The 13235-nt window shown below is 42.8% G+C and overlaps 1 protein-coding gene across 1 annotated transcript in view; it reads right to left on the reverse strand.

Annotated features, from left to right (window-relative positions):
* The window catches only part of sos2 (son of sevenless homolog 2 (Drosophila)), a 111518-nt gene that overhangs the window by 18494 nt on the left and 79789 nt on the right, over positions 1 to 13235 (reverse strand). Inside the window, exons 13-15 of the mRNA XM_086003137.1 lie at positions 12264 to 12367; positions 11366 to 11588; positions 1059 to 1178 (exon numbers count right to left, since the gene is read on the reverse strand). Of these exons, the coding sequence (XP_085859263.1) occupies positions 1059 to 1178; positions 11366 to 11588; positions 12264 to 12367 (447 nt within the window). The remainder of the gene's footprint in view (positions 1 to 1058; positions 1179 to 11365; positions 11589 to 12263; positions 12368 to 13235) is intronic.

Genomic DNA, 13235 nt, shown 5'->3' on the forward strand with positions numbered 1-13235 from the left:
CTGACTGCCACTAGGGCCCACAAATACATGGTTATTGCATTCAGCCTGCCAAAAAAATACTAAAGGCAGCCACACAATGGAGTCAGAAGTGGGCCGAGAGGCCTCAAAGTTAACGACAGAGAACGGGATCCTAGAACAAGCACACGTTTCGCACCCTCGGAGAAGCCCAGCCTCGTGAGTAGAGAAAGCCTGCAATAAAATGCTTAATACTCCTGCACCGTTCAAAAGGGCTATGGATATGGAAGCAATTTAAAGTGATCCTTCAATGTAGCGTGACTCCTAGGCCTCATTCCTGCCTTAATTCTTAACCCCTTTGAAATTATATTTAGAGTTAAAGGCAGCTAGCACTACTTCCAGCAGGCCAGCAAAACACCTTTTCCATCAACTAGAAACTAAATTAGTTTCTTTTGCAACTCCAAAGTCAAGATAGGAAGGCATAACCCAGACCATACGATGGAGCAAAATATTACAAAATAGGTAACTAAACACTGAGGTAAAAGTTACACCACTCTTGCTGCTGCCATATTGTTGCCTGTATCGGGCTGTCACAAGGGAAAAAGAAATGTTCCCTAAAAAAGGCCTGGTTAAACATAGCCATGGACTGAAACCAAGATGACCAAAACCAGCACACTGCACCTAATTACAGGCTGTATATATTTGGCAGGACCCTCGTACCCATATTCTACACCAAAAAACACCCATTTTTTTTACTCTCATTCAGATGGTTCAGGATGATCCTCTGTAACAAGAAAAGACTTGAAGAATGACTGCAGAGTCAGGCACTTGATTTAGATGATCCACTGAATTATACAACCACTCTAGCCGAAAGGTGAAACCAAAAAGCTTCCCAAATATAGACCATACTCCTATAGCATTCACCCAAAGGGGTAAAGGCATTGGTTGAGCTTAGTGACAACGGGGCTCTATGCAGGTTATGGAACTGTGGGAGGAACAACACTAAACCCCCAGCTTTGAAGGTAATATTCACAAATATGTGGTTTTACCCATTTATACTCCAGGAACAGTCACATCCTCATATAGATTAGCATTGTACTTACTTTTCAAACCAGAGAGTAAGGTTTGTTGTATGACGAATCATTTTCAGCAAATTTGGAGAATTTAACTCTTTGTTTTCTTTTGTCCAGACACTTCCTACAAGTTCGGATGGCTGAACAGCCCTATTAAAAAAATAAAATGTAGAGAATGCTAAAATAGATTTCTAAAAATCACTGTCCATAATCAGAAGAACAAAGTCACATCTAATTACAAGGAGGGCTGAAAACAAAAAGTTAGTAGTTCAAACTTTATTCTGTGAGATTTGTAACATCGATGTTTTGGCTTTATGGAAATGTTATATTTTTCAAATTTACAGAGGTCATAAAATTATACATCTATAAAACACCTGAATAGAGAACATTTTCTGTAATTACCGGAGGGAAAAAGTTTCTGTTGTGATATTTTCTGACAAGTTTAATATCACAAATTGTGCATGCATGAAATTCCTACAACTACTACCCTGCACCCACTGCACAAGTGGAAACAATAATTAAATCAAAAAATATTACTGAGACTTGGCTCACCCTGCTAGATTTGCCTGCAAGTTGTTGTCCAGACCGCTTCTTCTGTATTTGTACCAGTCTCATTTCTCATTCATTGTAAGATCGTGCTTCCCTTCACCCAAGTGATTTCCTTAGTACTCCCCATTATATATTTCATTATGTTTTCACCAACTATTTTACTGATATTCCCTACTTGGTGCATTTTATATCCATCCCCTCCAGTTTGATTCCACTCAGGTCTCTCTCATTAAGTCCTTATTACTTCTAATGTAAAGTGCATCTCTGTTTCCCAACCCGCTTCTTAAAAGAAATAAAACAGAAAAAAATAAAATAATTGACGAGAAAATAAAAAGCATGATAGGGAAGCAAGTGTTAAAAAATAGCTTTTGTAAAATGTTATGCAGAATTGTAAGCACTTAAAATATGACATTACCTGAATTTTTCAAATGGATTATCACATTTCACTATGAAATTAATTAGCACTGCATGGGACTATATTATATTTAAATACTTGAGTATCAATACTGATCTTCAGCAGAGTACAATTTGTGTAATAGCCAGCAAGATTTAATGGCAATACAGGATGTTCATTATTGAATTAGCAGAAACTATTTTAAATGTGCTATTTTCAGGTACAAAGATACTTAAAAACATACCGAGTCAAAAAACACTATATATTAAACAAGTATTCAACTTTATTTAACATTTTTCTCAAGTATTATCAAGCTTTCAAGCTATCAGCACACATCTCATCACCTTTGACATGAATGGGTGTGTCATTTTGGGGTCTGTAGATGAATTATATTTGAGTGGTGTGCTTTAAAACAAAGTCTGTTTACACAAGTTTAAAATTCTCTTCACAGCATGTACTATAACCATAAAGAGAGAAATGTATTTGCTAATGGGCCAGGCTTTTAAGATATGTATTAAAGCAAGACAGACCAGTTTGTGGAATGTTAGCACTCAATATCTACTTCAAACTGAGGCAATGAGAAACTACTGATTTATCCCAGACTCATTAAGACAGGATGGTCCTATCATCTTGAGAATAGCAGATGGTTTCTTGAGGCCCACACACCAAGGGCTGAATTTTGCCGGCACTCAGAGGGCGGGTACGGAGGCGGGTCCGCTGTCAAAATGGCAGCGATTGACAGCGGGTTGAGAGCCCGCTCCGAACTGCCTCCTTGTTAATTTCCCAAGTGCCTGCGGTTTGCAGAGCTGGCACTAAGCGGCGGGTCAAGCAATTGAGATACTTAAGTAAGCTGCTTAAAGGTATTTAACCAGGACTTTACCAGATCCTAATGATTTTTCCATGTTTTTTTTTAATGAGGTTCCCAGCGCTCGGGGATCACGTCAGGTAAGTGCGTCGGGTTCTCAATGACTCTGCATTGCTGTGAATAGTTGACTGCTGCAAAAGTGGTAGCGGCTGGAGCCTTCAGGATTTGGAATACACTTTTCAGCTTTATGGGGGTTTGAAGTGTTTGGAGCAAACTCTCTATCCAGTATCACCTCCTTGGAGCAACCTCTCTCACCATTGACAGATCGCTTCGGTCATCTCAACTTCAGCTGCTATCTATTCCATCAGCATCGGCGCCCTTGAAAAAAATCTCACCTTGGTCCTCAGAATCTCACCATGATCAGCCCCAACACCAGCATCACCAGGCACACCAGCAGCACCAACAACAGCACCGACCTTCTCCACAATCACCTGATGCTGCATAGGACACAGGGCATCAGCACCCGAGCATATTGCTGTCCAGGATGCCAGGGATGGTCTCATCATGGCCTGATTTACTTCACTTGACGCTGTACACCCTGGCTGCCACATGATGTGCCAGGTTGGCACCACCCCACACCAACACCATAAAGCATCCCTACAATGCCCAAGCCATTCCTTTCACACTCATCACCATTGGGGCCGGGGGGGGGGGGGGGAATGTTATATCTCACCATTCATTGCAACTCCCTAAGCCACTTCCAAAGGTACACACAGATCTGTCCAAGAAGGCAAAGTGTTAAAAATAAAGATTTCAATGTTTGACAACACATTAACAGAAACTTTACATGAACATTGGTGATAACACCCAACTGCCTGCCCTTGTGTGTTAGTTGGTATGATTGGACAAGAAAGAGGGTGAGTGTGAGGGATGGCTAGTGAGATGGGGAAGTGATAATGTAGATAGCGAGGGATGCGTGGAGCTGCAAGGTAAGTTGGTGTGAGTAAGGATGTGCTGGAGTAGGGTAGGGAAGGCCGAGTGATGGGGATGTGATGTTCATTCCAGGTGGCAGTCACACCCCTTAGGATAGAGTCTTCTGATTTGATCAGTGGTCAGGGACAGGAGGATGTGACTGCGAGTGAGGCAGGTATGGGGACCCAGGAGGTGGAGGAGCCTCAGCCTTTGCAATTGTCCAACAGGTTTGAGGTTCTTGTGGCCTGTATGAATGAAAGCGGTGGCTGCAGGGTGGATGAGCAAACTGACCATGGCACCGAGGTACAGGAAGCCATTCAAGTGGGGGGGAGTTAATAGGAATATAGTGATAATTGGGGACAGCATAGGTCAGGGGGATAGATACAGTTCTCTGCGACCAAGAGCGAGAGTCCAGACGGTTGTGTTGCCTACCGGGTGCCAGGGTTCAGGACGTCTGCTCTGGGCTGGAGAGGAACTTGCAGTGGGAGGGGGAGGAGCCAGTGGTCGTGGTCCATGTAGGTACCAATGTCATTAGGTAGAACTAGGAAAAAGAGGTTCTGCTGAGAGAGTATGAGCAGCTAGGGGCTAAATTAAAAAGCAGCACCTCAAGGGTAATAATGTCTGCATTATTACCTGAGCCACGAGCAAATTGACATAGGGTAAATAAAATTAGAGAGCTGAATGCGTGGCTCAAAGAATGGTGTGGGAGAAATGGGTTTCGATTCCTGGGGCACTGGCACCAGTACTGGGGAAAGTGGGATCTGTATCGTTGGGACAGTCTTCACCTGAACTGTGCTGGGACCAGTGTTCTGGCGAGTCGTATAACTAGGGCGATAGAGAGGGCTTTAAACTAAATATTGGGGGCATGGGATCAAATCTGGGAAGATGTGCTAATTTAAAGATTAGAGACGAGGCAATAGAGAAAGGTACTAATATGGGAAATGATAAACCGACCGTGACAGGAAGGGATAGAGAGTACAAATCAAAGAATAAATCAACAGATAAGGCTAGAGGTTACATAAATAATAAAAGGAAAAAACTAAAGGCTCTGTATCTGAATGCACGTAGCATTTGAAACAAAACAGATGAACTGATAGCGCAAATAGAAATAAATAAATATGATCTGATAGCCATTACAGAAACATGGCTGCAGGATGACATAGATTGGGACCTGAATATTGAAGGGTATATGACATTTAGGAAGGACAGGAAGGTGGGAAAAGGTGGAGGGGTGGCTCTGTTAATTAATTATGGTATTAGCACAATAGGAGGGATGACCTAAGTTCAGGAAACCAGGATGTAGAAGCAGTTTGGGTAGAGAGGAGAAATAATAAAGGCAAGAAGTCACTTGTGGGAGTGGTGTACAGGTCCTCTAACAGTAACCACATGGTAGGATGGAGTATAAAGGAAGAAATAATGGGAGCTTGTCAGAAGGGTATGGCAATAATCATGGGGGATTTTAATCTGCATATAGACTGGAAAAATCAGATGGGCAAAGGTAGCATAGATGAGGATTTCATGGAATGTTTTCGGGATAGTTTCTTACAACAGCATGTTCTGGAGCCAACCAGGGAGCAGGCTATACTAGACCAGGTATTGTGGAATGAGATAAGATTAATTAGTGACCTCATAGTGAAGGCGCCCCTAGGTAGCAGCAATCATAATATGATTGAATTTTACATTCAGTTTGAGAGAGAAGAGTGGGTCCAAGACTAGTATTTTAAACTTAAATAAGGGCAATTATGAGGGCATGAAAGCAGAGCTAGCTAAAGTGAACTGGCAAATTAGGTTAAGGGATAGGTCAATAGAGTTGCAGTGGCAGACATTTAAGGGGATATTTCAGAATACACAGAATATAGACATTCCAACAAGAAAGAAAAATTCCAAGGGGAGGACCCACCATCCGTGGTTAACTAAAAAGGTTAGATAGTATTAAATTTAAAGAAAAAGCATAATTGTGCAAAGATGGGTGGCAGGTCAGAAGATTGGACAGAATATAAAAATCAGCAAAGAATGATTAAAAGATTAATAAGGAGAGAAAAATTAGAGTACGAGAGAAAGCTAGCCAGAAATATAAAAACAGATAGTAAGAGTTTCTATAGATATTTTAAAAAAAGTTAACAAAGTGAGTGTTGGTCCTATAAAAAGTGAGTCTGGGGAATTAATAATGGAAAATAAGGAGATGGCAGTTGAATTGAACAGGTATTTTGCATCGGTCTTCACTATAGAGATTACAAGTAACATCCCAGAAATAGCTATAAATCAGGAAATGGAAGGGAGGGAGGAACAAGAAAATTATAATCACCAGGGAAGTGGTACTGAGCAAATTGTTGGAGCTGCGGGCTGACACGTCCCTGGGTCCTGATGGACTTCATCCTAAGGTCTTAAAAGAAGTGGCTAGTGAGATAGTTGATGCGTTGGTTTTAATTTTCCAAAATTACCTAGATTCGGAGAAGGTTCCATTAGATTGGAAAATAGCTAATGTAATTCCTTTATTCAATAAGGGAGGGAGACAGAAAGCAGGAAACTACAGGCCAGTTAGCTTAACATCTGTCATAGGGAAGATGTTAGAAGCTATTATTAAAGACATTATAGCAGGGCACTTAGAAAAGTTCAAAGTAATCAGGCAGAGTCAACATGGTTTTGTGCAAGGGAAATCATGTTTAACCAATTTATTGGAGTTCTTTGAGGAAGTAACATGTGCTGTGGATAAAGGGAAACCGGTGGAGGTACTGTACTTAGATTTCCAGAAGGCATTTGATAAGGTGCCACATCAAAAGTTATTGCGGAAAATAAAAGCTCATGGTGTAGGGGGTAACATATTGGCATGGATAGAAGATTGGCTAGCTAACAGGAAACAGAGTTGGCATAAATGGGTCATTTTCTGATTGGCAAGATGTAACGAGTGGTGTGCCACAGGGATCAGTGCTGGGGCCTCAACTTTTTACAATTTATATACAGGAAACTTTGTGTTATCTGGAGGCTAACTGTGCAGAATGCTCAAGCCACCGGCAAAAATCAGGAGCCATTTTCGTTAGTTTTTTTTTCTTCTCGTTGCTTTTTTCCTCAACAGTCAAGCTCTGCAAGGTCAGCTGAAGCTGTTGCTAAGCTACAGAGACGCTTGGACTGTTTAGAAGCTGTTGCTAAGCAACAGGGTTTGTTGACAGATACGGAGCTCAAAAGCTTCCGTATCTTTCAACATTAGTGCTGGAGTGTCCGGCAGTTTTGAGGGAACGGCAACAGCTCGGTCCCGTATAGCACAAAGTTTCCTGTAAATGACTTGGATGAAGGGACCAATGGTATAGTTGCTAAATTTGCTGATGACACAAAGATAGGTAGGAAAGTAAATTGTGAAGAGGACATAAGGAGGCTACAAAGGGATATAGATAGGTTAAGTGAGTGGGCAAAGATCTGGCAAATGGAGTATAATGTGGGAAAATGTGAAGTTGTCCATTTTGGCAGGAAGAATAAATAAGCATATTATCTAAATGGTGAGAGATTGCAGAGCTCTGAGATGCAGAGGGATCTGGGTGTCCTAGTGCATGAATCGCAAAAGGTTACTATACAAGTACAGCAAGTAATTAGGAAAGCTAATAGAATGTTATCGTTTATTGCGAGGGTAATTGAATACAAAAGTAGGAAGATTATGCTTCAGTTATACAGGGCATTGGTGAGACCACATCGGAGTACTGTGTATAGTATTGGTCTCTATTTATGGAAGGATGTAAATGCGTTGGAAGCCGTTCAGAGAAGGTTTACTAGACGAATACCTGGAATGGGCGGGTTGTCTTATGAGGAAAGGTTGGACAGGCTAGGCTTGTATCCGCTGGAGTTTAGAAGAGAAAGAGGTGACTTGATTGAAACATATAAGATCCTGAGGGGTCTGGACAGGGTGGATGTGGGGAGGATGTTTCCTCTTGTGGGAGAATCTAGAACTAGGGGTCACTGTTTAAAAATAAGGATTGCCCATTTAAGACAGAGATGAGGAGAATTTTTTTCGGAGGGTCGTGAGTCTTTGGAATGCTCTTCCTCAGAGGGTGGTGGAAGCAGAGTCTTTGAATATTTTTAAGGCAGAGGTAGATAGATTCTTGGTAAGCAAGGGGGTGAAAAGTTATCGGGGGTAGTCGGGAATGTGGAGTAATCGGATGAGCCATGAACTTATTGAATGGCGGAGCAGGCTCGAAGGGGCAAGTGGCCTACTCCTAATTTGTATGTTCATATGTGTGGCACAGCAAGATGAGGCTGAGTGTGGCTTTGCAGTAACATTTTGTGATCTACTGAGATCATTGAAAAGTTTGCGCCACTGCAGCCAGGTCCTCCTGACGACATCCCTGCTTGTGCCCTCCTGTTCAATGTGCAACCAGGCTGCGTTGGTCTCCTAGGGAGGTCTCTTCTGCCAATTGGAAGGGAAGAGAACCTCCCTATGTGCTGTGACTTCCTCCATAATCATATGGAGGGAGTAATGGGAGAGCAGTGCTGGTCAGTGTATGCAGCATCTCAATGCTGCACAACACTGACAGCACAACTGTCAAAATGATTGTGGTCATGGCCCCTTTAAGGAAACCGGCTGATGACGCGCCATCAAGTGACATAATCAGATCCACTTCCTATTAATTGGCCAGGAACCTCGCAGGGCGGGCTTAACAAGCCCCATCAACGGAAAATCTTGTTGGAGGCCAGGATTGAGACAGATGTGGGGTCCCCACATACCATGGACATCGCCCGCCCCGGACCTGCCAAGGTTGGAAAAAAAGAAGCCCCATGGGTGGGAGGGAGATAGCAGTTTTATTGAAAGGCTTACTGTCAAATCAGTGAACAGGGAAGTAGTCAGTGGGACAGCCCTCTACTTCCTGGGAAAATGGAGAAAAATGGCAAAAGGACATGTGTGAAGGTCAGTCACACCAATTAGGTCTGGAAAGGGAGCCTTGCCTAGTATGGGAAGACTAGCTCATCTCAAGTTCGGAGCTTATTAGAACCAACAGGCTGACCAGCAAAGGTTAAAAAAAGGGCTTGCATTTATATAGTGCCTTTCACAACCTCAGGACATCTCAAAGTGGTTCACAGCCAATAGTGAAACATAGAAGATAAGCGCAGGAGTAGGCCATTCGGCCCTTCGAGCCTGCTCCGCCATTCAACCGCAACTGGAGCGAGGTGCTCGGCGAGTTGGGCAGAGGCAGCGCAGCGCAATGAGCAGCAGCAGCAGCAGCCAAGCCAACCCGCTGGAGCACATCGGCCAGCAGCTCCTCGGCGGGAAGGAATTCCGACTGGGAGGAAGGGAGCCGAGCATGGCGGCCAGAGGCCGACCCGTGAAGAGAGAGAAGTAGGCCCCGGGCCGTGGAGCCGGCGACGGTGAAGAGGAGGCCGCATTGGAGCATTAACATCCCGACGATGTGTTCGGCGAGTCGGGCAGAGGAGCGCAGCGCAACGAGCAGCAGCAGCAGACTCACGACACGCTGCAGCACGTCGGCCGGCAGCTCCTTTTCGGGTAACTCGCAGTCTGGATGGGAGGAGGAGAGCCGGGCATGGTGGCCAGAGCGGGAGAAGCAGGCCACCACACGTGGAGCCGGCAACAGTGAGGAGGAGGCCGCGGTGAGGAGGAGGACGGAGCGGCTGAGGGACATCGTGCTCCCACTGCCAGGGGAAGCCATTGTATTGACTCTGAACGCGGCGCTTTATGTATAGCTGACGTGTCCCTGCGGGGAACAAGCATTCCATTGTACTTGTTACATATGGCAAATAAATCTAATCTGAATCTGAATCAATGAGATCATTGCTGATCATCCAAATTCAGTACCCTGTCCCTGCCTTCTCCCCATATCCCTTGATCCCTTTAGCCTTAAGAAATATATCCAACTCTTTCTTGAATATATTTAATGATGAACTGGCCTCCACCGTCCTCTGTGGCAGAGAATTCCACAGGTTCACCACTCTCTGGGTGAAGAAATTCCTCCTCATTTCAGTCCTAAATGGCTTACCCCTTATCCTTAGACTATGACCCTTGGTTCTGGACTCCCCGGCCATCAGAAACATCCTTCCTGCATCTAGTCTGTCCAGGCCTGACAGAATTTTATAGGTTTCAATGAGATCCCCTCTCAATCTTCTAAACTCCAGTGAGTATAAGCCCAATCGACACAATCTCTCCTCATACGTCATTCCTGCCATCCCAGGTATCAGCCTGGTGAATCTTCGCTGCACTCCTTCCATGGCAAGAACGTCCTTCCTCAGGTAAGGCGACCAAAACTGCACACAATACTCAAGGTGCGGTCTCACCAAGGCCCTGCACAACTGCAGCAAGACATCCTTGTTCCTGTACTCGAACCCTCTCGCTACGAAGGCCAACATACCATTTGCCTTCATAACCGCCTGCTGCACCTGCATGCTTACCTTCAGCGACTGGTGCACAAGAACACCCAGGTCTCTTTGCACTTCCCCTTCTCCCAATCTATTGCCATTCAAATAATAATCTGCCTTCCTGTTTTTGCCACCAAAGTGGATAACCTCACATTTATCCACATTATAGTGCATTTGCCATGTTTCTGCCCAATCACCCAACCTGTCCAAATCGTACTGGAGTTTCACGACATCCTCCTCACAGCATACCCTCCCACCCAACTTTGTGTCGTCTGCAAATTTGGAGATATTACATCCAATTCCCTCGTCCAGATCATTAATATATATTGTGAACAGCTGGGGTCCTAGGACTGATCCCTGCGGTACCCCACTAGTCACTGCCTGCCACTCGGAAAACGACCCGTTTATTCCAACTCTTTGCTTTCTGTGTAGTTACTGTTGGAATGTAGTGAAATGCAGCAGCCAATTTGCAGACAGCTAGGTCCCACAAATGGGATGAATGACCTATTAAACTGTATTAGTAATGTTGGTTGGCCAGGATACCCGAAAAACTTCCTTTCTCTTTGAATAGTGCCGTGGGATCTTTTACATCCACCTCGGTTTTATGTTTCGTCTAAAAGTAAGCCAGCTAATAGGGATAATGTGGCATAGTTTTATTATTTTTCTTGTTCACTAGGAGAGATCTGAAGTTAATTGAGGTGAGATTTGATCCTAACTATTACTAGTTACAACTATCAGTTGCTATCTGCAAAATAAAGCAGCTAACAATTCAAATCAGCTTTATCTCACTCAAGTATTTTCAGTCTGCCTACTGAAAGATTGGAGAAGTGCACGTGTGGCCACATGCAAGAGAATATACAGTTCAAATCACTCGGGGGTCCTATCGTTATATCCCAGGGTTATACTGTACTATCATTTTATGAGATATTGGGCAGTCTGGGCACACTCTTAAAACCCTAAACCATTTGCATTGCTTATGGGGAATGAACAGCACTGAAAGAATATCAAAGACAGATCCAAAATTTGTAACGGTGTGTCTCAATGACAACTTTATAACTGTTTGTTAGAACTAATTATGGAGAAGATACAGCATTAACAGCGGGTACTCCTTTGCAAATATGCAGGAAATTATTTTAAATAGTTCTGGAAATTACTTGGTAATATTTACCTTTTGGATGTCAGACTGCAACAACCTCAAAAACCGATGATGTTGAACTTCAATAAAGTCTAAAGCTACATACTAAAAAACTGTTACTACTATTTTACCTGTAAAGGTCAGATTCTAAAAGCGTAAGCTGCCGTGCTGTTTCAATTGGATGAAGAGTCATGAGATCAAATGTCTCAATTTGTCCAGGTCGACTAACATGCCATTCAATTTGAGGTGGTGGGTTCGCAAAAGTAATGGCATGGCTGATTCCATTTACTTGAGTTTGTCCCTTGCGATTAATAATTTTTGTAATAGATTCGACCCACTTCTTCATGGCTTTCCCTGCAAAAATAAAAAATATTAACTTGTGTTATTTACAGTATAGATATGCAAATGATTTCAAAATGTATGCACTAAATTAGCCTAGTTTGAATGCTGTCTGCAAAGTTTGAACATCCATTATCCCTAGAATGGCATGGATGAATTTTCTCGTCTTGGTGTAATCAGGCTACTGGCACCACAGACGAGACAACTCATTCAACATCTTAGATTAACTTTTGACTTGTTGCAAGGTGTTAACAGTTGTGACTATGACAATGAGTCAATATGTAATACTACGGACGTTGAGTGACTGCACAGCTGGACTTAGTTTTCGGCCATCAGGGTCGAGAAAACGGACCCGCAGGTGGGCGGGGCATGGCTGCAAATAAAATAGACAAAAACAAGTACTTTAAATACTTCTTTAATAATAGGGAAGTATACAATTAAAAGTACTACAATAAAGAAAAAAAAGTTAAAAATAGTATTAAAAACTCTGGCAGAAAAGAGAATGGGAAATTGACAACAGCTTGAGCAGAAGTGGAGTTTTTAAATATTACATATTTTATTTGAATAAAGTTGGTACTTCAGGAATAAATCTATTCCTGAGATATAAAATATCAGCGTCACAGTGCATGATCTGAAACTTTTTACGGGTCGGCCTCCGACCTGACAGACTTAGTTTTTAATAATACGTACCTCGCACACTCGAAATAAATGCTTCCAACCTATTAAGTAACATATTATCTCGTTCAAAGTCATAGAAATGATGTTCTACCCAATGTCGAAAAACATTTAGTACCCTAAAAAGAAAACAAGTTTCAAAATGTGTAACAAAACACCACAAAATCCTTTTAGTTTAGACAGATTTCATCTATCATAAATTTTAAAGTCTTGCATCAAGCACACAACCTTCACACAGGTGTCACATTGGCCTGGAATTTGCAGTGGGTAATAACAGCGAACAAACAGCGTTCGCTGTTATTACCCCTTTGAAACTGACTGCAACTTCAGGATTTAGTGCATGCGCATCCTAACGCGGAAATCCTGAAGTTGTGGTCAGTCATTCACTGCTCCGACACTGGCTACGCTGTGGCTCCTCTCCCATAATCGGCAATTGGTGCAATCAGGGAAATCAGTAAAACTGTCGAAAACTTCGGCTTTTCCGCAGTAATATCGCTGTTAAATACCCCATTAAAAGTTAGACCTTGTTGGATTAGGTGTAACTGGGGTTTTAACAGCCTACTGACTGCTAAACAAATGCTATGGCCTTGAAAAACTGATTTTAATTTTGTGGAGCGTCAAATTTATTAATTTTAATAAAAATTACAATTTAAGAAAATATAATTTTTTAAAAGTTTGTTCCTCTTTATTTCAGGTTTACCTTTTCCCCATGTGAGAGCCCCAATCTTTGTTTTGCTCTCTATAACATTTTTAAAAAGTTAGAATAAAAGGAGTTTCTTCACTTCCTCGTTCCCTGTCTGTGAGAATTCTGCATTGTGATTGGCTGCTTAGACAGCTGGTTGACTATGGGATGCCCACTAAACCACGCTGATCTCAATTGCACGTCAAAAAAGCTGAACTTCTCACCACAGAGATCGTGAGATTTTTGTGGGAAGCTCTGTTCAGAGTCAGCGGCGAAAGCCTTTGCTTCGCCGCTGATCGCAAATT

Source organism: Somniosus microcephalus, chromosome 12 (genome assembly GCF_052327205.1).
Source record: "Somniosus microcephalus isolate GS21.2 chromosome 12, FLI_Smic_1.0, whole genome shotgun sequence".
NCBI lineage: Eukaryota > Metazoa > Chordata > Chondrichthyes > Squaliformes > Somniosidae > Somniosus > Somniosus microcephalus.